Source organism: Silurus aristotelis, assembly GCF_946808225.1.
Source record: "Silurus aristotelis genome assembly, chromosome: 4".
NCBI classification, from domain to species: Eukaryota; Metazoa; Chordata; class Actinopteri; order Siluriformes; family Siluridae; genus Silurus; species Silurus aristotelis.
In genome coordinates, this window is record NC_139577.1 from 17,232,962 (window position 1) to 17,257,046 (window position 24,085).

A 24,085-nucleotide genomic window follows, 5' to 3' on the forward strand; every position below is an offset into this window, starting at 1 on the left:
TCATCAGTTATACAAGGGAACAAGTTTATCTAGCATCCGTCAATGCTTATGCCATAAAATGGCAGTACAAATGCAGTTTTCTTTGGCTCATGATCATGATCAGTTGGCAGAATGAGCATTTTTAGATGCTTTTAGGCATCTAGCTCGAATCTGGTTTTCTATTTTGTGGTTTACCAATGGTTTACATCTTTTTGTAAACCATTTATATTCACTCTGATGGAGATCTATTTCGATTGTTGACTTTGCCACAGATAGAGCTACCACTTGAACGTGTTCTTTATTTTTTCCAAGGGTTTCTTTTTTACCATGGAAATAATTCCTGCCATTATGTGCTGTTGTTTTCAATGGTCTTCTGGACCTTTTGGTGTTTGTGGCTTCACTTTTTGAGCCTAAGTATGACTTGATTTGCTGGCTATATTGAATGTTAACTGCAACATATTTCAAATGGAAATGAAACTTGAATTCGATTCTAGATCTTTGTCACAATGACACTCGGCATTACTTTAGCTTTTTTTTTAGCTTCACAGCATTACAGCTTTTCTGGAATTCACTCCAGTGTTACATATTGCTAGCTCTTGCTCTCTGTAACACACACTCAATGAAATATGCATCCCTGTGGGTTATAAACCATGCTGGGGTTTTTTTTCCCATTTGTTTGCAGCACATACTATGCATACAGTTTTCTTCCCTGTTACGATCTATCTGGAATCCAATAGTAATATGAATAGTGTGAGATTACAGGCATTTGTGGATTGTTCTGTTCAATTCATTTTTATTTGTATAGTGCTTTTAACAATGAACATTGTTTGAAAACAGCTTTACACAGATAATGTGGTGATAAAAATAAATAAGATGTTCTTTAGAAGTGTAAGTTTGTCCCTGATGAGCAAGCTGGTGGCGACTATGGCAAAGGAAGAAACCTTGAGAGGAACCAGATTTAAGAGGAACCCATCCTCCTCTGGGTTGCACCGAATGTTAATTTATTGCAGATATACGATGTTGCGGGGTACAGTGATGGTGATCAGAAGCAAACTGTAGTCCTGAGTCAGTGTAGCAGACTGTTGACAGTAACTACAGTCTAAATCCATCCTCAAAGCTCCTGTCCTTACTCCGGAATTTCATGGAACCACCCAAGGCGTTGATGAGAAACTGTCCCCAGCTGCACAGAGTGGCCTCCAATCGAAGAGGACACTATCCAAAGGCAGGCCTGGAGGAAATGGGAAGATCCGTGGAGGGAAGAGGGGCAGGAACAGTGGTCACTGGAACCTCAGGAGCATGTTTACTTGACTTGAACATTGAGACTGTGTCTGAGTCCCGAACACTGACGGAAGACTGTTCTATAACTGTGGGGCTTTATAAGAGAAAGATCTGCCCCCTGCTGTTGTCTTCATTATTTGAGGTACCAACAAATAGCCTGCACCTTTTGATCTAAGTAGTCGTGGAGGATCATATTGGTACAGAAGTTCCCTCAGATACTGCGGTATGAGACCGAGATCTTTCGTTTAATTTGCTAAAAACAAAACACAAATTATATTCAAATGAAATTTTACAGCTATTATTGCTTACTAATGGTGAATATGCTGGGCTCTAACACACATTATTCTGTGTTCAACTGTATATTCTGTATAGTTTAATTTCTTACTGAGATCTTTTACAATAACTACCTGCTTAATAGAAAGTTTCATTCACACAGTTTGGTTCTTTTAAGCTTGGGACACAATTGTTCTACATTTGTTGCCTGTTTGTTTATCATTCTCTTCACATATTAATTTACTGAGTTAATTATTGAAGACCGCATCTGCTGGGGGAGCCTGCTGTCACCACACACATTAGCAGGATATTTAAAACCAATTTCCTTTCGGCTGTGAAATGCTTTAATTTATCATGGCTTCTGATGTTCTTTTAATTTCAGTGCTTTTTTTTCATTTTGCTTATTTTAATGGCACTTTCCTCCCTTCCCTGCTCTTCTTTCTCCTACCCCTGCTGGATTAGTAACAGTACTGTTTCTTTCATGCTGCCTGTCAAGGCCTATTTGTTTTCTTATGTCAATTGAAAATAAAATGGAGCATGTTTCTACTCTGTTATGCAATTATAGTATTTGTTTGTATAGCTATATGCAGTGCGTCCGGAAAGTATTCACAGCGCTTCACTTTTTTCATGTTATGTTACAGCCTTATTCCAAAATTGATAAAATTCATTATTTTTCTCAAACTTTAAGCAATACCACATAATGCAACAATTTATACAAAAACTAAAATGAATGAATAAATTAATCTACATAAGTATTCACAGCTTTTGCCATGACACTTAAAATTGAGCTCAGGTGCATTTTGTTTTCCCTGATCATCTTGAGATGTTTCTACAACTTGATTGGAGGCCACCTGTGGTAAATTCAGTTTATTGGACATGATTTGGAAGGCACACACCTGTCCAAACAGTGGTTAACAGTGCATGTCAGAGCACAAACCATGAAGCCGAAGGAATTGTCTGTAGACCTTCGGTACACGAATGTATCGATGCACGAATCTGGGGGAGGGTACAGAAAAATCTCTGGTGCATTAAAGGTCCCAATGAGCACAGTGACCTCCATCAGCCATAAATAGAAGAAGTTTGGAACCATCAGGACTCTCTAGAGCAGGCCGCCCGGCCAATTTGAGCGATCGGGGAAAAGGGGATGTAGTCAGGGAGGTGACCAAGAACCAAATGATCACTCTAAAAGAGAGCTCCAGTGTTTCTGTGTGAAGAGAGAAGAACCTTCTAAAAGAACAACCATCTCTGCAGCACGCTACCAATCAGGCCTGTATGGCCAGACAGAAGACACTTGTTAGCACATGACTGCCCAACTGGAGTTTGCCAGAAGGGCACCTGAAGGACTCTCAGACCATGAAAAACTTTGACCTGAATGCCAACCATCATGTCTTGAGGAAAGGCACTGCTTATCACCCGGCCAATACCATCCCTACAGTGAAGCATGGTGGTGGCAGCATCATGCTGTGAGTATATTTTTTATCAGCAGGAACTGGGAGACTATTCGGGATAAAAAAAAAAAGATGAATGCTGCGATGTACATCCTTGATTAAAACCTGCTCCAAAGTGCTCTGGAACTCAGACTGGGGCAACAATTTATCTTTCAACAGGACAACAACCCTAAACACACAGCCAAGTTAACAAAGGAGTGGCTACAAGGCAACTTTGTGAATATCCTTGGCGGTTCGGCCAGAGCCCAGACTTAAACCTGATTAAACATTTCTGGAGAGATCTGAAAATAGCTGTGCACCGGTACTTCCTATCCAACCTGATGGAGCTTGAGAGGTTCTACAAAGAAGAATGAGAGAAACTGCCCAAAAGTAGGTATGCCATGCTTGTAGCATCATACTCAAAAAGACTTAATAATAGTAATAGTTGCCAAAGGTGCTTCAACAAAGTATTGAGCAAAGGCTGTAAATACTTATAGAAATGTGATTTATTATTATTTTTTTTTTTTATAAATTTGCAAAGATTTTAAACAAGCTTCTTTCACATTGTCATTACGGGGTATTGTGTGCAGAATTTATGAATGAATTCAATCCATTTTGGGTTGAGGCTGTAACATAACAAAAAGTGAAGCGCTGTGTAAACTTTCCAGATGCACTGTATCTATCTGTATTTTTTTGTCATGTCAAAGTATGCTAGTTTGGAGTAAAAGTATTCAGAGAATTTTGTTTTTGTCATGCAATATACCTACTGTGCATATGTCTACCTTTGATGTTCTTTTATGAACAAAGTCAAGATTATGGCAGTGAACTATGTTTCCCATTAACCATTGCACCTCCAAATTCCTCCAAGTCACATGTTACACTGATCACTCAGTCCTTGTTTCATGTTTCACTTAATTAGCTCCATTATATAGTCACTATTTAAGTTTTGTGTTTCTCATTGTCTTCTTTTTTGTAATGATTCCTGTTTCCTTGTCAGGTATTTTTTTGTATTTAATATCACTTAACATAAAGCAAACATCTGCCAGCATTTGCTTATCCTCACATTATATGGTATTATTTTTTATAAGTATAAACAAATATGTATAAAATTTTGGTCTATTTACCAGAATTAGTCCATTTAGTGTTTAATTCCACCAGGATACGAGAGTCCTGCTGGGGGACTAGAAATACCAACATTATTTAAAAATTATCAAAGGGATTTTTTCAGTCGGGAGATTAATATAATTTGGCTACGTTTGCATTCATTTTGGTATTTCGGTATTTGCTTTGATACACAGTCTCCACAGTTTAAGGTGAAATGCAAACTCATTGAGTACGAGACGTGTTGTTTTTGATAATAGAGTCTAAAAAGATTTATTGGTTTGAGGTGCTAGAAAGGATGTATTAACTCAGTTAATCACTTCTTACAACAATGGTGAGCAGAAACGCACTTGAACATACACAGATCATTGGATCTTGGTGGGTCCAAATTGGTTTTCACTCCTGTCAGCCTACCTATATGCCATGTTTAAGGTCTCTAGTTTGAAAAAACAAAAACATCACAGTCTGGCATAGTCAGCACCCTTTTATTGAGAAACTAATTCAGCACACAAGACTTATATAAGTCAAGCTGGGGTCAATTGATCTCAAAAAATGAAAACAAAATGAAAACATATTGAGGGCAAAAGCACAAAACAGTGCATAAACATGTAGTTTAGGAATGGCAAAAACTCACAAATACTGTAGGTGAGTAAGATTGCATATAGAGCATGTTTTTTTCGAATGGATAAACTGAGAAGCACCCAGTCTTCCACCAAGGGACTAAGTCGTGAAATCAGGACCATTATTGACTGTGGTGATTGTGTGGTGATCTGCTGCAATACCCACGCATTTGTTTTCCGGGCAGGATTTTTTGCTAGTGCTATAGTTCAAAGACATCATTGTTCTTTCTGTCTAGCTTCTGTGTAACCCAAGTCGCATATATCTATGAAGTGACTGAGAAGAATGTGGCTAGATCTATTCAGACTTTATAGCCTCACATACCCGTTTTTGAGAATTAAGTCTAAGCTCTTCATGACAGTTTTGCCCTGAGCATTTCATTGTCAGGTTTGCCTGCTTGGTATTTCTTTATTGATTATAGCTCCAAGTAATCTGAATTTATTTATCACTATTTCTTCTCTATCAAGTATGAACCCTAACCCTAACCCTAACCCTAACCCTGAAGATGCAACTGTAAATAATAGAGACAGGATTTGAGTGTGGACTTTTGGTGGTTCCAGGATCACTGGTGGATTTGATCTGACAAAACCACAATTACTAGCCAGCAACGTGTTTCTACCCTAAAATGAGAAACAACAATAGTTCTCTTCTTTATCATTCCTTCTCTTTCAGCATTGTATATCATATAGGCCTTGATCAAATCATGTAAACTGGTCTATATTTTATTGATCTTTCTTTATCCCACCTAAACTCCATTCAAAGCTTTGTTAATTTCTATCCTTTATGAAACGATTTAAATCTATATTTTTTATCTAAGAAATTATATAAAACTTTATTCTTGGTGTGGGTGTTTCAAATGGTTTAATATGAAACCATATTGTTTAACGAATTAATTAGCCACATTGCAGTTAGAGCATCTGACCTTTTTAACTCGAAAATTACAGTATGTTTCATCTTGGAAACTTATTTCAAATTCATGTAAAAAAAGAAAAAAGGAAGATGTGAATTAATTAAATTGAACGTGCACAGTCTTTCTCGTTTTGTAAAGGATGCCACAATTATGTCCGTAATTAAGTGAATTCATTAATTGTGTTAATGAATTGTGCCTGTTTATTTGCCTTTTCAGGTAATTAGGGAAGTCAAAGATGTTTCATGCGCTCTCTCTCTCTCTCTCTCTCTCTCTCTCTCTCTCTCTCTCTCTCTCTCTCTCTCTTCTCACTTTGTGTGTCTCTATGTCTCTTATTAGGCCACAGATCCAGACGCTGGGCCGAATGGTCAGGTGCACTATCGGCTCCTTACCCACGCATCTCTCTTCAGCATTAATGCAAATGGCAGCATATTCACCGCTGTGCCTCTGGACCGGGAAGTTCAGAGTCAGTATGAGGTGGTGGTGGAGGCCTTGGACGGGGCAGTAGACCCTCGACGCACATCCCTCACTTTGCTGGTGCAAATGTTAGACATCAACGATAACAGCCCTGTCTTCTCGCAGCCATTTTACCATGTCAACGTACCAGAGAACACTCCGGCCAGAACCGTCATCCTGCACCTTAATGTAAGCCCTCAGAGTCTTTCCCTATAAAAAAATTAAAAAAGTGTGCACCACTGTCTATATGAACGATCATTGGGTTTAAACTTGGATCCCTCTGTATAGTTTTTTGAGCTCTGTGCTTATTATTAGTTATTCAGTTGAAGGATTATACTGTGACATCTATCAGATATCTTATATTTAGCATTTAAAAGTTAGTAAGTTACTAAACTTATTTTTTCCCATTTCATTTTTGTTATTAATTCTTAAACTTCTTTAAACACTCGATCTCGCACTTCTTGCAAAAGTGAATAACATCGGAGCCAGAGAGAAACTGGTCCTGTGCTTATTCCTGGCTCCTGGGCTTTTTAGCTCCGCCACTCTCTAAGGGAAAGCTTTCAACATGCTAAGCTACAGAGCTCACTGCTCAAGTGTCTGTATCGAGTCTTAATTCACAAATTGGCCTGGGCATATTATTTCCATGGGGGATTCATTTTCCATTTAACAAATATTTGTGATACAGTCGACAGGCTCAGCAGAGAAAACAGGAGTCTGTTTTGCAGAAAAAAAAGGCTCTTTATGGAATTTGTGAAATATCTCTTCATGTCTGCTCTCAAGAGCACTGTGGGGATTTTTGACAGGCTGAATAAAAAAAAGAATGCAATTACCATCATATTACGAAGATGGATCTTTTTTGGAGTTTGCGGATAGAAAGAGATGAAAGTGTAGATGAAGTAAAAGAGCAAGAGATATGTGGAGGAACTGAACAGGTGAGTGACAGGATGAGATGACTGTGATGGTGGCATATATATATATATATATATATATATATATATATATATATATATATATATATATATATATATATATATATATATATATGTATATATATATATATATATATATATATATATGTATATATATATATATATGTATATGTATATATATGTATATATATGTATATATATATATGTATATATATGTATGTATATATATGTATGTATATATATATATATATATGTGTATATATACAGTGAGGAAAATAAGTATTTGAACACCCTGCTATTTTGCAAGTTCTCCCACTTAGAAATCATGGAGGGGTCTGAAATTGTCATCATAGGTGCATGTCCACTGTGAGAGACATTATCTAAAATAAAAAAATCCAGAAATCACAATGTATGATTTTTTAACTATTTATTTGTATGATACAGCTGCAAATAAGTATTTGAACACCTGAGAAAGTCAATGTTAATATTTGGTACAGGAGCCTTTGTTTGCAATTACAGAGGTCAAACGTTTCCTGTAGTTTTTCACCAGGTTTGCACACACTGCAGGAGGGATTTTGGCCCACTCCTCCACACAGATCTTCTCTAGATCAGTCAGGTTTCTGGCCTGTCGCTGAGAAACACGGACTTTGAGCTCCCTCCAAAGATTCTCTATTGGGTTTAGGTCTGGAGACTGGCTAGGCCATGCCAGAACCTTGATATGCTTCTCACAGAGCCACTCCTTGGTTATCCTGGCTGTGTGCTTCGGGTCATTGTCATGTTGGAAGACCCAGCCTCGACCCATCTTCAATGCTCTAACTGAGGGTAGGAGGTTTTTCCCCCAAATCTCGCAATACATGGCCCCTGTCATCCTCTCCTTAATACAGTGCAGTCACCCTGTCCCATGTGCAGAAAAACACCCCCAAAGCATGATGCTACCACCCCCATGCTTCACAGTAGGGATGGTGTTCTTGGGATTGTACTCATCATTCATCTTCCTCCAAACAAGTTTAGTGGAATTATGACCTAAAAGTTCTATTTTGATCTCATCTGACCACATGACTTTCTCCCATGACTCCTCTGGATCATCCAAATGGTCATTGGCAAACTTAAGACGTGCCTGGACATGTGGTGGTTTAAGCAGGGGAACCTTCCGTGCCATGCATGATTTCAAACAATGACGTCTTAGTGTATTACCAACAGTAACCTTGGAAACTGTGGCCCCAGCTCTTTTCAGGTCATTGACCAGCTCCTCCCGTGTAGTTCTGGGCTGATTTCTCACCTTCCTTAGGATCATTGAGACCCCACGAGGTGAGATCTTGCATGGAGCCCCAGTCCGAGGGAGATTGACAGTCATGTTTAGCGTCTTCCATTTTCTAATGATTGCTCCAACAGTGGACCTTTTTTCACCAAGCTGCTTGGCAATTTCCCAATGGCCCTTTCCAGCCTTGTGGAGGTGTACAATTTTGTCTCTAGTGTCTTTGGACAGCTCTTTGGTCTTGGCCATGTTAGTAGTTGGATTCTTACTGATTGTATGGGGTGGACAGGTGTCTTTATGCAGCTAACGACCTCAAACAGGTGCATCTAATTTAGGATAATAAATGTAGTGGAGGTGGACATTTTAAAGGCAGACTAACAGGTCTTTGAGGGTCAGAATTCTAGCTGATAGACAGGTGTTCAAATACTTATTTGCAGCTGTATCATACAAATAAATAGTTTAAAAATCATATATTGTGATTTCTGGATTTTTTTTTTTTTAGATTATGTCTCTCACAGTGGACATGCACCTACGATGACAATTTCAGACCCCTTCATGATTTCTAAGTGGGAGAACTTGCAAAATAACAGGGTGTTCAAATACTTATTTTCCTCACTGTATATATGTGTATATATATATATATATGTGTGTGTGTATATATATATATATATATATATATATATATATATATATATGTGTATATATATATATGTGTATATATATATATATGTATATATATATATATATATATATATATATATATATATATAATGTGTGTATATATATATATATATATATATATATATATATATATATATATATATATATATATATATATATTCAGACACCTTGTTTTTTTTCTTTTTTCTTTGAATCGTGGGGTAGCTGACAGCTCCAAACCCCTCCTACACAGGCTAGTCATAGCATTTACTGCTCCAGTGACAGACTCTGATCAGGTCCATATGAATAGGTCAGCTCATTATGTGCTCCTGCTCACTGGGGATTTGGGGATTTTTATTTATATATTTCAGAAAATCTAAGTCTTGAATGTAATTCCCTGTGCCCCCTACATCAAAGAGGGCATGCTAAAAATGGTTCATACATCTACCAAGAGACATGCCAGGCACTGAGATCCAGGCCTGTGTCCACAATTCAGGTGGTGGAAATACTGGTGGACATTATTATTATTATTATTATTATTCTATCTATCTATACATCTATACATCTATACATCTATACATCTATCTATCTATCTATCTATCTATCTATCTATCTATCTATCTATCTATCTATCTATCTATCTATCTATCTATCTATCTATCTATCTATCTATCTATCTATCTATCTATCTATACATCTATACATCTATCTATCTATACATCTATCTTACTAGGGTGTAGTAACAATAATATGTCCACCAGTATTTTCACCACCTGGATGGTGGAAACTGGCCTGGATCTCAGTGCCTGGCATGTCTCTTAAGAGATTCTGAATTAATAAGCAGTAAATAACCAAACATAACAGCTCATCATGAAAGATATTACACTATTACAAATCTGTCATTTATGTGGCTGACAATTCTAGACAATCTTAAGCTGAAGCAGGCAGTAAAGAAATACAACACATGGTTTTAAAAGCTTTCTAATGATCATCACTTACGATCATTGTAAAGTGTTAAATTAGACACTTTGTTGTAGACCTCTATTTCATTTTTTAAAATCTTAAAATCCTCATGCTTCTGTCCTCTTTCAGCTGAAATAAAAAACAAAACAAAAACCAAAAAGCCGTTTTGGCCAGTTTGAGCATCACTGATAAATATAATAAACTGCTGTAAAAACACATACTTATCCAGTTAAGTCAAACGCACTCTGATCCATTTTCTTTCACACGAATGAAATAAAATAAATTTTCAATTTACGATGACAGAAATCGAAGGATGAGAATGTGGGACGAGAGTGGAGCTTCTGGCAAGTGTCTTTAATACAAGAGAGTTCAAAACCCCTGTGCAGATCATTCCAGAGCTCCATGCCGATCTAGCATTTCATTGGGGAGAATCAGCCTGCCTTCCCTGCTTTTTGTGGGGATGATAGTAATACTCATCTTTCCTGTGCTGCAGTGTGCTAAGGTCTCTGCCACTCTGGGGTGATTTTCATATTTTTGTCTCTTCTACCTTCACAATGACGAGTCAGAAGAGAGTGCTGCTGAATAGGGGGGAATTTATTCCAGTCCGTTTTACTTCCACATACAAAATCAAAGGAATGATATGTGTGCAGACTGAAAAAAGGGAGAGACACCATTTCTCGCTGGCTCACTCAGCCAATACCCCCCACCCCCTACATCTACACTCTCCACCACCAGCTACAATACCCGTAATATAGTGTGCTTGATGTTTTGCTCATCATTTAAAAAGCCCCATTATTTATTCCCTTTAACTGTTATGATGCTTTTTAGATATTAAGCTCGTGTATAAGTTTTCAAAAAAGATTAATTTTATATATTGCGTAAAAAGCATTTCACTGCATGTCGTACCCTGTATGTATGTGACAAATAAAATTTGATTTGATTTAATATTTTTTGAGTTGAAACGAGAGTTATCTTCAGTTTCAAGTTTACTCATGTTTTTAGAGCAGCATGTGAACTTTTGTTTTTGGTCAGTAGGCTTGATAATATTTAATTGCTGTTTAGTGTCACTGGATATCGGTGCAAAATAATACTGTGTAGCGATGATAATATCGATGTCTTACAATCCTAGAGTCTGCTGTCATAAAGACACTACACAAATTAAAAAAAAAAAACAATAAAATAAAAATAGGATTTGCAATAGAATTCATACAATGAAACGTTCTAATATGAATAAATAATAAAATAAATAAAATAGTTTTTTCCACTGCTCATCAGCTTCTGTTAATTATTTTCCTCTTAATGATTGAACTGTTCTCTTTCCTCCAGGCTACAGATGAAGATCTGATCTCTAATATAACATATAGGATAAGGACAGAGGAAGCACGGCAGCTTTTTGCAGTGGACAGGGTCACTGGAGCTCTGTCAGTGCTGCAGTCTTTGGACTTTGAGGCTCTGGGTCAAAATGGTGCTAACTACACATTCCAGGTAGAGGCGCTGGATTATGAAGGTGTCCTGCCCCCCGGAATAGCTACAGTAACAGTAAGAATTACGGTAAGACAGCTGGCAGAACTGCCAACACTACTTCCTATTCATCTATAGTACATCTATAGGAAGAGCTTACAATTCACCGGTGGTCATTTTAGATGTAAACATTAGTAATGTTGGTGTGCTACACATTCTGTCACATAAAGCTCATGCTTTAAACCTTAGACACATGTTCCAAACACACAGGCTGTCTCTTTTTATTCTTAGCAATAAACCATAATGTTTAATCTCAGTGTTAGAATGTCTTTTGAATTGTCTTTATTTTAAATTGGAATTAAAACATTTCTGTTACATTTGTAACTGCAGAAATTCAGAAGTTATTGTATATTAAGAAACAGTTAGCAAAAGTAATGTTTTCCAACATTTTATTTTTGGATGCTAGTTAAGATCACGGGTACCAATTTTTTTTGCTAAATTTAATTAGGTGAAGAAGTTAAAGCTATAACTATTAAAAGTGGGACGGCGCATCACTGTCAGTTAAAGAGCCCCATGTTAACAGTATAAATGTTTTTTTTTTTCCTTGGCTGACAGTGATGCTTGTGACAGATAAGTATCTGTGCGAGTTACAGCGATAGCGATGGTGCAGCTATTTCAGTCTTAAATGACTCATTAGCTTTTGGAATGCAATTATCCGCATGTTTGAGAGAGGAAACTCTGCAGTGTTTCAGAAGATTAGCCATAGGTTCATTGTGGACTGATTAGCGTGTGTGTGTGTGTGTGCGTGTGTGCGTGCGGGTTACCGAGGGAACCAATTCACTCGGTGTTTTTCACCTCACACATCTGACAATGATGGATCCTGCTGATGTTGCTAAGAATAGATTTTAAAATATGCACAAATTTCGGTAGTATGTTTGTGCTTCTTAAATCTATTACAGTTTCATGGAAAACTGTTCACAAAAAGACTAAGCATTGAAGTCATTAGCTATTTTTTTGCTTTATTGTTTTTATTTAATCTGACACTTTATTATAGATGTGGGTGAGAAGGAAGTAAATTGGATTCATCGAAAACTTTCATGTCCCAGTCTAACCTGACGCACTTTTCAGTGCTTTTTTTTTTTTTTTTTTTTGGTGTGACAAACAACTAAGAAGTCTTTGTTCTGGTACAAACAAGAGCGTTAATCCAATGCTCTCTGACACCTTCTTTCAGAGATGACTTGAATCACGAAATGTTAAGGAAAAAGCTTGTATTAGAATCTGTTATTAAGGAAAGCCAATTAAATTCACCCTTACCAAAGTGTGTCGTGTTAGATTTAGTGCAGGAGAGGTGAGCTTGGAAAAAAATTAGATTGAATCCTCAGTTGGTGTATTTCTGTAATATATGGGGTGAGTCATATGATATTTGGGACTTCTCTACTTCTCTACTTCTTTTTTCCTTTTTGCTGGAGGCAGAAAAACTTTATTTCATCAACCTTTCACTTTTTTATGTGTTTTTATTCTTTCAGATCTTTCCTCTAAACCATCAGAAATTCTGAAAAATCTGTAATATCTAGGTCTACACTGAGGGGGAAAAAATAAAAAAGAAATGTCCCTTAGTCTGTCTGTCTGTCTGTCTGTCTGTCTCTCTCTCTCTCTCTCTCTCTCTCTCTCTCTCTCTCTCTCTCTCTCTCTCTCTCTCTCTCTCTCTCTCTCTCTCTCTCTCTCTCTCTCTCTCTCTCTATATATATATATATATGAGAGAGAGTATATTTGGATTTTCATTGCCCAGATACAGGAGATAAAGTGCTATTCATATGTATGTGCATCATTCCAATAAAATCTAAAGGGAGTCTTTATAATAGTAGCACTCACAGTACCCTGTGGGGCTGCACTAGCATTTAATCTCCACTCGATAGGCAGAATCTGCTCTTACTAGGGGAGTGTGAAGGCTACAACTAACAGTCAAAGAAACATTTTTATCTTGGGGGAAAAAGTAAGCAACATGGGTTACAGATCAGATTCGGATAGCCTTAGAAACAGATCAGATTCGGATAGCCTTAGAAACAGATCAGATCCTGATAGTCTGAGAAACAGATCAGATCCTGATAGTCTGAGAAACAGATCAGATCCTGATAGCCTGAGAATCAGATCAGATTTACATTTCTATTATAGACCAATTTTTTTCCCAAACAATACAATAAAATAAGACAAGATGAGATTAGAAACAATTGTATCAATCTTTGCTTTGGGACATTTTAGTGTTGCACTGATTAAACAGAAGCACCGTGATATTAATGTACATCATTTAAATGTAGAATACATAAATATATAATGCAGTATTTCCTTGTGCAAAAATTTACAACCCAGTCCGACAGAAAAAAAAAATTACATGCATACTTTTCTGCCACTTATACATTAAATATAAACTTTCTGGCACAGGCATATGATGTGGTACAATGTACTAAACCTTATAAAATTGTATATTCATATTTACCCAAAGCAATCCTCTGCCACTATATTTTCTGAATAACTAACACAATCAGGCATGCAATTTGGTGCAGAAATGTGCTTTCAAAATCCAAAAATCTGTTTATTCACTCCCCTTGAATATTTACAGTATACAAACTATCACCATTTAAACTGTACTTGTTACCACATGAGCTGCAATCCTGTTTGTGTTTGCAGAGATTAGAAGTGTTCTGTGAAAATTATGTGAAGAAAAGCACAAACTGAAGTGCCTGAAGTGAGCAATGGTCAAAGTTGTTAAAAAATTGACTTCATATTAATCGTTTTTCGATAGCATAGAATCATTTTAGTTAATTTCTTTTTTTTTTTTACATGGCTGTGTATGCAGTGTATGTTTGTGCCAGAAATGTTAATGCTGCAGCTGATGTGCTAATACAAGTGGCAGCATCATGACATTTACCCAAAGTGCTTTTCTTAATAGACCATCACACTCTACTTTATCTTTAGTGCTACTGCAATTTTCAGTCATATTCATGTTGTCTCTATTTGATCAAATGCATTTTTGTTAAAATTTATTTGCTGTTTTTTTTTTTTTTTTTCCATGTTAAAAGTATCATTCCAAACATAAATGTTTTCTCTCCTAGAGCTTCTAGGGCTCCTGCCTCATTGATAGAAAATCTGCTTTCTCTTTCTAGCATGTTAGTGTTCCGTATGGATTAGTACTCCTTGAATTAGGTGAATCGTTTATTTAGTTCCTTTCAGATGTTTGAAATAAAGATAGAAGAGTAATTGCCTCTCCATTAATCAAGTCTCACTTAAGATGGATGATACTCTTAGATATATTAACTGCTTATTATAGATTATAATATTTCTCCAGCATTGGGTTTCACAGTAGACTTTGTATTGTAAGATGATTGTCTGAAATGTGTGTGTGTGTGTGTGTGTGTGTGTGTGTGTGTGTGTGTGTGTGTGTGTGTGTGTGTTTCAGGATGTGAATGATTTTACACCGGTCTTCGTTCGGCCTTTTTATAAAGGCATGGTGGCCCCTAATGCTGAGAAGGGAACGTTGATCACAACTGTACTTGCAACTGATCAAGACCCTCCTGTAAGTAAGCACATGTTAAAAAGTTTTAATATTACATTTTATATATATATATATATATATATACACAGTGTATATTTATTTGCATATCTCAAAGACATTTAATTCACAATAGATATAAGAAACAAAAAAATTGTAGTAAGTTAGTATAAACAATATTGAACTTTCTATTGTATTGTAGGTTATTGCTGCAGCAGATGTCAGACGATAAATTAAAGAATGTGTTAGTGTTTTTTTGTTTAACAATTAACAAAATGGAAAGTAAAGAAACAGATGAAAAATCCAAACTATCAAAACAGCATCAATTCTTCTAAATTTGATGGTTCAAAAAAGTTGGAGCAGAGCCATGTTTTCCGCTGTGTAGCATCTATCCATATACACCTGGGAACTGAGACCAGTTGCTGTAGTTTTGGGAGAGGAATGTTGTAGAGCCCTTTTCTTAACTCCCGCCCACTCCCGCTGAATTTCTGACTTTTAGCGCACGCTCCTGCAACATGTGTGTCCCGCTCCCACCTGTTCCCCCCATTTTTGTGTCAACTCCCACCGTAAACATTCTGTCACAGCTTATAAAGATTGTGTTAAAATGTTAGGGCTAAAATTAGCTTACAAAAGAATAATATAACATAAACTATTAAACTGATAAAGCAATGCTGAAGTATAACCACCACACATGACAAACACCTTGAGATTTAAATTTTTATTAGCCTTACTTTTATACAAAACAATACAACCATCTGCAGGATTTAACCCCTCACTCCTGCCCGTGGCAAAGGTAAAACCTCCCGCTCCCGCGAGATTTGCGTTGGGACCCCAATTCCAATGCAGCCCTCTAGAATGTTGTCCCATTTTTGTCTGATACAGAATTCCAGCTGCTCAACGATCCTGGGGCTTCTTTGTCGTACAGTATTTTATTTATTTTATGAAATTTTTTCAAGTGTTACAGTTAACATGTCACAGTTAACACCCCCTTATTTGTTCAGCTCTGAGTTTTCAAAATTTATTATAAGTTAGTAAAAACAATATTAAACTTTTTATTGTATTGTAGATTATTGTTGCAACAGATGTCAGCCGATAAAAACACAACACTGGCATGCCATCTGTTTCATATTAACACTGAGAATCAAACTGTACAAATATCCACTGAGAGAATTCCCTTCATTATTAACTACTGATCACACCTGTGCAACATGATTAACTTTTTTTTTTCTAAGTATGAATAATCTCCTGAACAACAGAAAGCTTGCAGGCATGCTCTTGTACAGTGTTATGCAATTTCATAACAGACTCATAAAGCACCCCATAATGACTATATAACATTAGCACGAGCCATTAGTGGACAGCTAATTTACAGCTACATCACTCTAATATTTTAATCAGATTAGTCAGGCAGGTCCCTAATGTGTTGTTATGTGGGGTGTTAAGGGAGGTAAGATGAACTAACTGCTGTCATATAACCAATCCACCCACCCGGTCATGCTGATATCACTCATTACACCTAGCACGTTAACTCTCAGCTTAGCTGTTTGCAGATCCTACCTCAACCGGTCTGATCTTATGATGGATGTGACTCAGTGTTTTTTAGTGCATCTTGTCCTTCTCGTGTCCTACAAGATGTTTCTGTCATGGTGATCTGTTTAGACATCAGCTAATCCCAGTGTTCAAATTCTGAAGGAGACTGAACGATCAGTGTGGGGTTTGATTTGATTAATCATTCACTACTTTTCAAATGTTACGATTAAATGGTTTGCTAAGCTAATGAACAGTAGCCAGTTACGTGTTTCTATTCGAACAGCAAGTGATTATTCAGATTCTTTGAAATGCAGTCTACAGGAATATGTGCTGAATACTTGCTAGGGGCTGTGATGATGCACATGACAGTAAATACAATACATGTTTAAATACAATGTAATATGATTCATTGTAAATAACAGTTAATAATGAATTTAATTTATTCACAGTTCACAAATTTCAATATTGCTTATTAGCAATAAGAATAAATATATATTTATATGTGATTTTAATTATTTATTTTTGTCTAGATTATCAACAAGCATTCCATTGATTTTTGGGATATTTATTTGTTTATTTTATTGATTTTATTTTTATTTGTTTTATTTCATTAATGGAAGTTGTACAATTAATTGCAGGGTATTTTATGTATATAATTTTCGATTAACCTTTTTTTTTTTTTTTTTACCTGAACCAGCATCAGTGATTATGAACTGCATGTTTTACCATTGTCCAGTATCTCACCAAACATAAATCAGTGTGTGATTTGTCCCCTAATTGTTCCCAGATTAATTCATCTCACATACTGTATGGACCTATTGTATAGACTTTATGGTCAGTAACTAATTTTTTTAGCACAGAGCATAGCTTAGCAAGTGGAAATCAGCTGTATATTATGTGTCTATATTTACACCAATGATATATACAATGATTGTTGTCCTGAACCTAAAATTTGACCTTTGAGGCAGAGCGCGAAAGAGAGAGAGAGAGAGAGAGAGAGAGAGAGAGGCTAAGCCAATTGCAGGGGTTTTAGGGAAAACCCTTTATTCACACTAATAAAAACTCTGCCCTTTTTATTGTCTTTGCAACCCATATGCTGCTCTAAGAGCTGTAATTTATTTTTCTTGTAAACCAATTATGAATCATTTATGAATTCTTAATTAAAAACATGAATCTTTCCCATATTTTTCAACAAAACCAAAAATATTGCAACATCCAATCATTAATCATAGTCCCTGAATACCAACATAGCTGCGAGCGGAATCGCGGGACTAGAATGTGTTACGTGGCATCTGAATTTTGGCAAATAGCTCTAGGCAAAGTGCTGGAAGTTGCAAGTGAATTGTAATGCCTATGATTACACAGTGGGACAACTGTCTCCAGCTTTGAATTGGAAAGATTGCTGTATTTAATTTTGTGAAATCATTGGTCTGTTGATGACCTTGGATTGCTTTCTTTGGTAATAAACGTGCAATGGAGCTGTGGATGATGTTAAACATTGCTGGCATTTCCTGAGCACTGAACTCGTAATAGTGGAATGGATCAAAAGATACAAGATTGCCTATCAAGAGATACATTCACTCTTTTCCCAAATCCTTATTTAGTCATTTGTGTGTATGTGTGTATGTGTGTTTGTGTGTTTGTGTGTTTGTGTGTTTGTGTGTATGTGTGTATGTGTGTATGTGTGTATGTGTGTATGTGTGTATGTGTGTGTGTGTGTGTGTGTGTGTGTGTGTGTGTGTGTGTGTGTGTGTGTGTGTGTAAAAGTCTCCTTAATTACACTCATTAAACTGAGCGATGCTGCCATTCCGACACCTGCTGTTTCCTCAAGTGCAGATGAAATGGCGAGTTAGCCAGCGATGATGTGAGAGATCTCATTATAAGCCGTTTCATGATTGTTCCAAACTGTACAGAGGCCAGAGAAGGTTACAAGGATGTTACTAACATCTAACAGCACAGTAATGATCAGTCATTTGGTCATCCATTTCACTTGCCAAAGCAACCCATTAGGGGCCAAATCGTGATCTCATAGTCAATCAAGGTCAAATTCGACGACCAATCCCCACCCTCCCATCCCCGTTTTCAGCATTTTTGCATCGTCTTTTTTCCCATGCTGCCAATCTCCAAATATAGGTTTACTGTTCACTTTCTATGCCTTTTAGCGCCAGAAACTTTTGCATTATTCAAACATAATTTTTTATCTTAAATGCTGCATAGAAAGAAAAGAAAAAAATAGAAAGGTAAAAAAGCCACACTGAGACACAGGTTTGGCATAAATGTGAGACACGTAACTTTTTTTTTCCAGCTTTCACTTCTGCATTTGAGGCGGGAAGTGCGGCTTTTCTCCCCCACTTCTGCACTCCTAACTCCTAATGAATGTTTGTGTTTACTGTCACATAAAACATGAAACATTTATAGGTAACTGTTAAACTCAGACAAGAGATGAGTTCGAGAGCTGAAGTTAGCAATAGAACAAGCTGTTATTCGTTTCCAAAAACAAGCCCTCGAGCAGATAATGCACTCTCTAAAAAATAAATACGAAAATTAAATAGAATACAAAAACAGTGAGCTGATGTTTGAGAGCATAAACCCCAACTACTAAGAAAAGAGTAACACCTTTAACCTGCCTCTCTCACATAGTGGCTGCTGAATTCTAAATTCACTGTTTGGATTTTGAATTTGTAGAGAAGCTTTTGAACTGATGTCAATATTTTTGTGTTTTTCTTTTAGATTTACAAATGATGTAATTTAAAGTAAGGAATAAAATGTGACATGCTGTTGCATGAAAATAATCAATGACATGGTATGTTATCTGTAGAATCTGTAATTTTAAGTGTGATCAGGGTCTCACTCAGGCTGAAATAGGTTTCTGTCTGTCAATTATTGACTTCTACATTAAAGTCTGACCACCTACCATAATGAAATGTTTATAAATAGTGTCACCTTCAATCTAATGCCATTAAAAAAAATTCACAAGGTAATTCTAATATTAAAATAAAATTCCAAGAACTAGCACTTACTTTTTTTATTTACTTTCACACATTTAAATAATGTGCCTAATTCGTTTGCTTTGTATAGTAAATCTGTACTAAATGGGTCTGTTTTGTGTAAACTATGAACGTGTTTTTAGCAAACAAAAAAAATGCTTTAAAGTAAGAATGCCTTCAAAAATGTCTTAATAGTGTTTTTTTTTTTTTTTTTAAACAATTAACAAAATGGAAAGTATAGGAACAGATGAAAAATCCAAATCAAATCAATTATATTGTAATAAACATTAGGTCACAAGAAAACTTTTAGGTTGTTTTTGTAAAGAACATGGGAAAATCATGAGGAAAAAAGAAAGACAAAAAGTGCATTGCCTCTTAGGGCTTCTGATAGTGTCATCCACAAACAACACCATCACACATCTCCTTCACATAACCCTGAGCCACCTAAACACCAGAAAGGGAAATGATGATAGCATTTTCAAACTTTCTAGCATACAGAGCACAAGCAGTAAGGGTGGGCAGGTATATCTCATCCTCTCTCACTATCAGCTCAAAAGACCCCCCCAGGATGTGTACGGAGTTCCCTGCTATACCTCTTGGGCTCATAGGACTGTGTGCCCTCTTCTGACTTGACCATCATTGTAAAATTTGGTGATGCCACTGTTGTAGTGGGCCTGATCCTGGGTAACAGCTCTGAGGTCTAATTGGAGGAAATTAAAGTCTGAAGAACTAGTATGAAAGTTTGGTTGTGCAACTTTAGTTCAAAGCAGAAGAATAGCAATAACCCTAAGTTTTCGGTACTTTAGTCTTAACATCATGCAGCATCTGTCATACCACTGGCACATCAACACCTTGGTGAAGGCCCATTAGTATCTGTTCCACCTTAGACACTGACTTCCAAGGTGTACAAGGAACTTTTGCATCTGCTCCATCCTGATGGGAACCAAGCTCTCCAGAGGGGGATATAGTCAGCTGAGAATCCGTCTGCACTGAGCTCCCTGACCTGCAGTCTATCTACAGCAAGCAGTGCTGAACCAAAGCCAGGGAGATGTTGATGGACCTAAAAAAGGACTGTTCACTCTGTTTTGATCAGTGAAATGCTTAATCTCCCTGAAGGCCAATACAATACAGAGAACAAGGAGGAGCTTTTTATTGTAAGACCCTCAACCAGGAGAATTCCATGGACTAGAGCCCTAGAGACTTGTACACAATACTCCGTGCCTCAACCTGATTTTAGCACACACATATACAGTATAATTAAAATTAGCACATCTTTCATTGCTACACTTTATTTGGTAAACACACAATATAGTATATACAATATATATTTCAATAAAATAATAAAAAAGGTAATTCTATTTTTTTATTTTTATGATACATTTAATTTCATAATATTGTAAAATGTATTCCCCTACTTTATTCATATTAATACTTTTCTTCAATCTTTTTTTTTTGTTTTGTTTTGTTTTGTATATGGTTTAATGTCACAGACCAGCAAAAACAGCACTGCAAACCGCATTGAACTGTATGTCATACTGCAAATGTGTAATTAGGTGACAAAAGTATTTTTTATTTTTTTATTTTTTTTTATTTATTTTTTTTTTTTTGGTTGTTGTTAGTACTGATTGGTATACTACAAAAGCATTTATTGAAGTGTTTTTCCTTTTTATACCATTTATACCATCAAACCTCTCTTTACTGTAAAATTTGTGTTGCTGTTGACTTTGTCCAAATAATATTAAGTAAACATTTCCTTGCAGAAAACTTGGAAGGTAAGGCATTATCATGCTCCCCTGTCAGTTATGAGCTCATGAATGTGGAAGAGAATCGTTAGCGCTTTCCCCCAAAAAGCCTGTGATGTAGCATGAGCTACTGGTTTAAAATGATGCTTTGGCTTTATATGTCTCGGAGGAAGCATGTGCTTGCCCTTACCCTCCCTATTTGGCATCAGTCGTGCGATAAGAAAGCGCTAGCTGGTAGGAGGGAATTGGCAAAATAACAGAATGAGCTGTACAAGTTTGCCTTTCATCTGTAGAAGTGTGTGTTCAAGAATGTCTGTATGCACAAGAAAATGGTTGGCAATGTACTACAGATTGCTAAGTATATCTGTTTGCCCCCATGTTTTCGCACAATTGTAAACTTCCGGTTGAATTAGGCTGGGGTTTGTGATCACAGATTCTATTGCAGCTTCATTCTGAAAGAAATCACTCATTAATATATCTCATTATAAATTTTATCCAGGCTTTGGGAGGTTGGATTGTATGGGCAGAATTGTTTAAGGACTGTGTTGTTATCATCAAGCGCTGGAAATCATCTCTGCATTTGCTTTTGAGATAAAACACACACACACACACACACACATTTTTATCTTGCTATCTTTGTGTGACATTTTTACTGACATAATCATTAATGTAGCTACTGCCTAAATGTAGCCCCAGCCTCAAGATATTAAACAATTTTAGATTAGTTTAGCCAACGTGCAGAGACACAGATGTGCACGCAGACACACTATGAAACAAGTAGTAATTTCAAGTCAAGAAGCTTTTATTGTCATTTCAACCATATATAGCTGATGCAGTACACAGTGAAATGAAACAACGTTCCTCTTGAACCCAGGTGCTACATAGAACAACATAAAACAAACAGTACAGAACAGAAAGACACAGGGCCGAGAACTAAGATCCTCGCCACATAAAGTGCATGTGTGCAGCTGGTGCAAACAGTGCAAAAGACAACACAAGACAGTGCAAGACAACACAGGACAGTGCAGGACAATACACAAAATATAAATAGCTCCACCAGTAAAACCTGTCGTAACAGAATAAGGTGCAGTGTAAACAGAAGATGTAAACAGAATTTGTGCAATTCAGCAGTAGCAGCAATCAAGAATAAAGTTAACAGTAACCAAAGGATTTGGACAGAATATTGTGCAAAATAACAAGTCCCGGAATCGGCAACAGACGGCATGTAAACATTTTGAGATAGTGAAAAATGTGATTGGTATTGAAACCTGGGTGAGCGAAGTGTATGATGGGTGTTGAGTCCGGCTTGTGCGGATCAGTCACACAGTTGTGTGTAAGTGTGTGTGTGTGTGTGTGTGTGTGTGTGTGTGTGTGTGTGAGAGAGAGAGGTGCTCGCAGGTGAATAAATAATTCACCTGCGAGCAATGAATTCTTGCTCGCAGGTGAATAAATAATGTATAATCTGTCAACAGCTTATGCTTTTGGTTGTAGGGGACACCAGCAAGCAGGGTGCGGTACAGAGTGGACCAGGAACAGTCTCCCTACAGCGGCAGCATCTTTGATGTAGAGGATACCTCAGGCAGAGTCATCACTAAAGTGAACTTGAACGAGGTGCCAAGTACTACTTTTCGAGTGAGTTTAAGAATAATGACCGACTCCAGTTACACACATAAAGGAAAAGTTTGCTTTTATTACAATTGATCTGAGCAGTTGTTTTTTTATTTTTATTTTTTTACTATTCTTACTTACCTCGATATCCCTGCTAATGCAGCTCATAGTGATTGCTTTTGACGAGGGTGATCCAGTGAAGATGAATACAACGCTAGTGGAAATCACTGTCCTGCAGCCCTCCAGAATACCCATTTTCACAGAGGAGGAGTACTGGTAAGAATTACTGAATGTACTTTTCTCTGTAAAACAACTGAATGGTTAAATTTGGCTTTACACTTCTACATTTAAATGTAACTGAACTCTTGCATGTAACTTTCTTGAGAAAATGTTTTGTCTGATGCTATGATTAAGGAGTCAGTGAGGTAATATTTTTATTCAGACTTCAGTAATATCTGATCTGGCAACTTTAACAGTGTAAAATTAGGGATGTGAATCAAGCATTGGGGACAGGTTGGCTTACTGGTTAGCACATTTGCCTCATTGGGGGTTGGGGGTTCGAATCTGGCCTTTGGTGTGTGCAGAGTTTGGATGTTCTCCTTGTTCTCCTGGGGATTTTTTGTGGAAACTCCAGTTTCTTGCCCAGTCCAGGGACATGCGCTGATTGGCATTTCCAAATTGTTTGTAGACAGTTATGTGAATGGGTTTGTAAGTGTGTATGTGATAGTGAATGGAATTCATAAGTATATTAACAAAAGGAAAATGTTTGTATTTAACCTGTTTTATGTCACTTTCTGACTTTTTGGTGTCTGCTGTTTCTTGCTTTGTTGCAAAGAACATTTGATTTAAGTCTCCCTTTTCTGATTGTGCTCTGTACTAATGCAAGCTGTGTGTAAATTTTGTGGTTTAAATATCAGGAATTAGCCCTAAAATTTGTTTTTATTAAATATGAATTTCACACATATTCTCACAGAAACACTGGAAAGCACAAATGTAAACATGCCAGCAATGTCCGCATGGTCTGTGAATTCTGGTCATCAAAGTTTATTAGCCTCACTTATTTGACTGGAATGTAATCATGCTTGCAGCTTATAATTTTGGTTTGCACTCGGCCTCCATATGTTTTTATTATCCCGAAAGTATTCATAGCTCTTCCATTTTTTTCATTATGATATGTTACAGTTAACAGTGCATGTCAGAGCACAAACCAAGTCATGAAGTCCAAAGAATTGTCTGTAGACCTCTGAGACAGTATTGTATCGAAGCACAGATCTGGGGAAGGGTACAGAAAAATGTCTGCAGCATTAAAGGTCACAATGAGCACAGTGGCCTCCTTCATCTGTACATGGAAGAAGTTTGGAACC

The 24,085-nt window shown here is 36.8% G+C and overlaps 1 protein-coding gene across 1 annotated transcript in view; it reads left to right on the top strand.

The window, feature by feature from the left end:
• Positions 1-24,085, top strand: part of LOC310725062 (protocadherin-15-like) — a 210,646-nt gene that overhangs the window by 137,222 nt on the left and 49,339 nt on the right. The window contains exons 20-24 of the mRNA XM_083539669.1: positions 5,923-6,228; positions 11,173-11,397; positions 14,762-14,878; positions 22,605-22,745; positions 22,885-22,997. Coding sequence (XP_083395795.1) covers positions 5,923-6,228; positions 11,173-11,397; positions 14,762-14,878; positions 22,605-22,745; positions 22,885-22,997 — 902 coding nt within the window. The remainder of the gene's footprint in view (positions 1-5,922; positions 6,229-11,172; positions 11,398-14,761; positions 14,879-22,604; positions 22,746-22,884; positions 22,998-24,085) is intronic.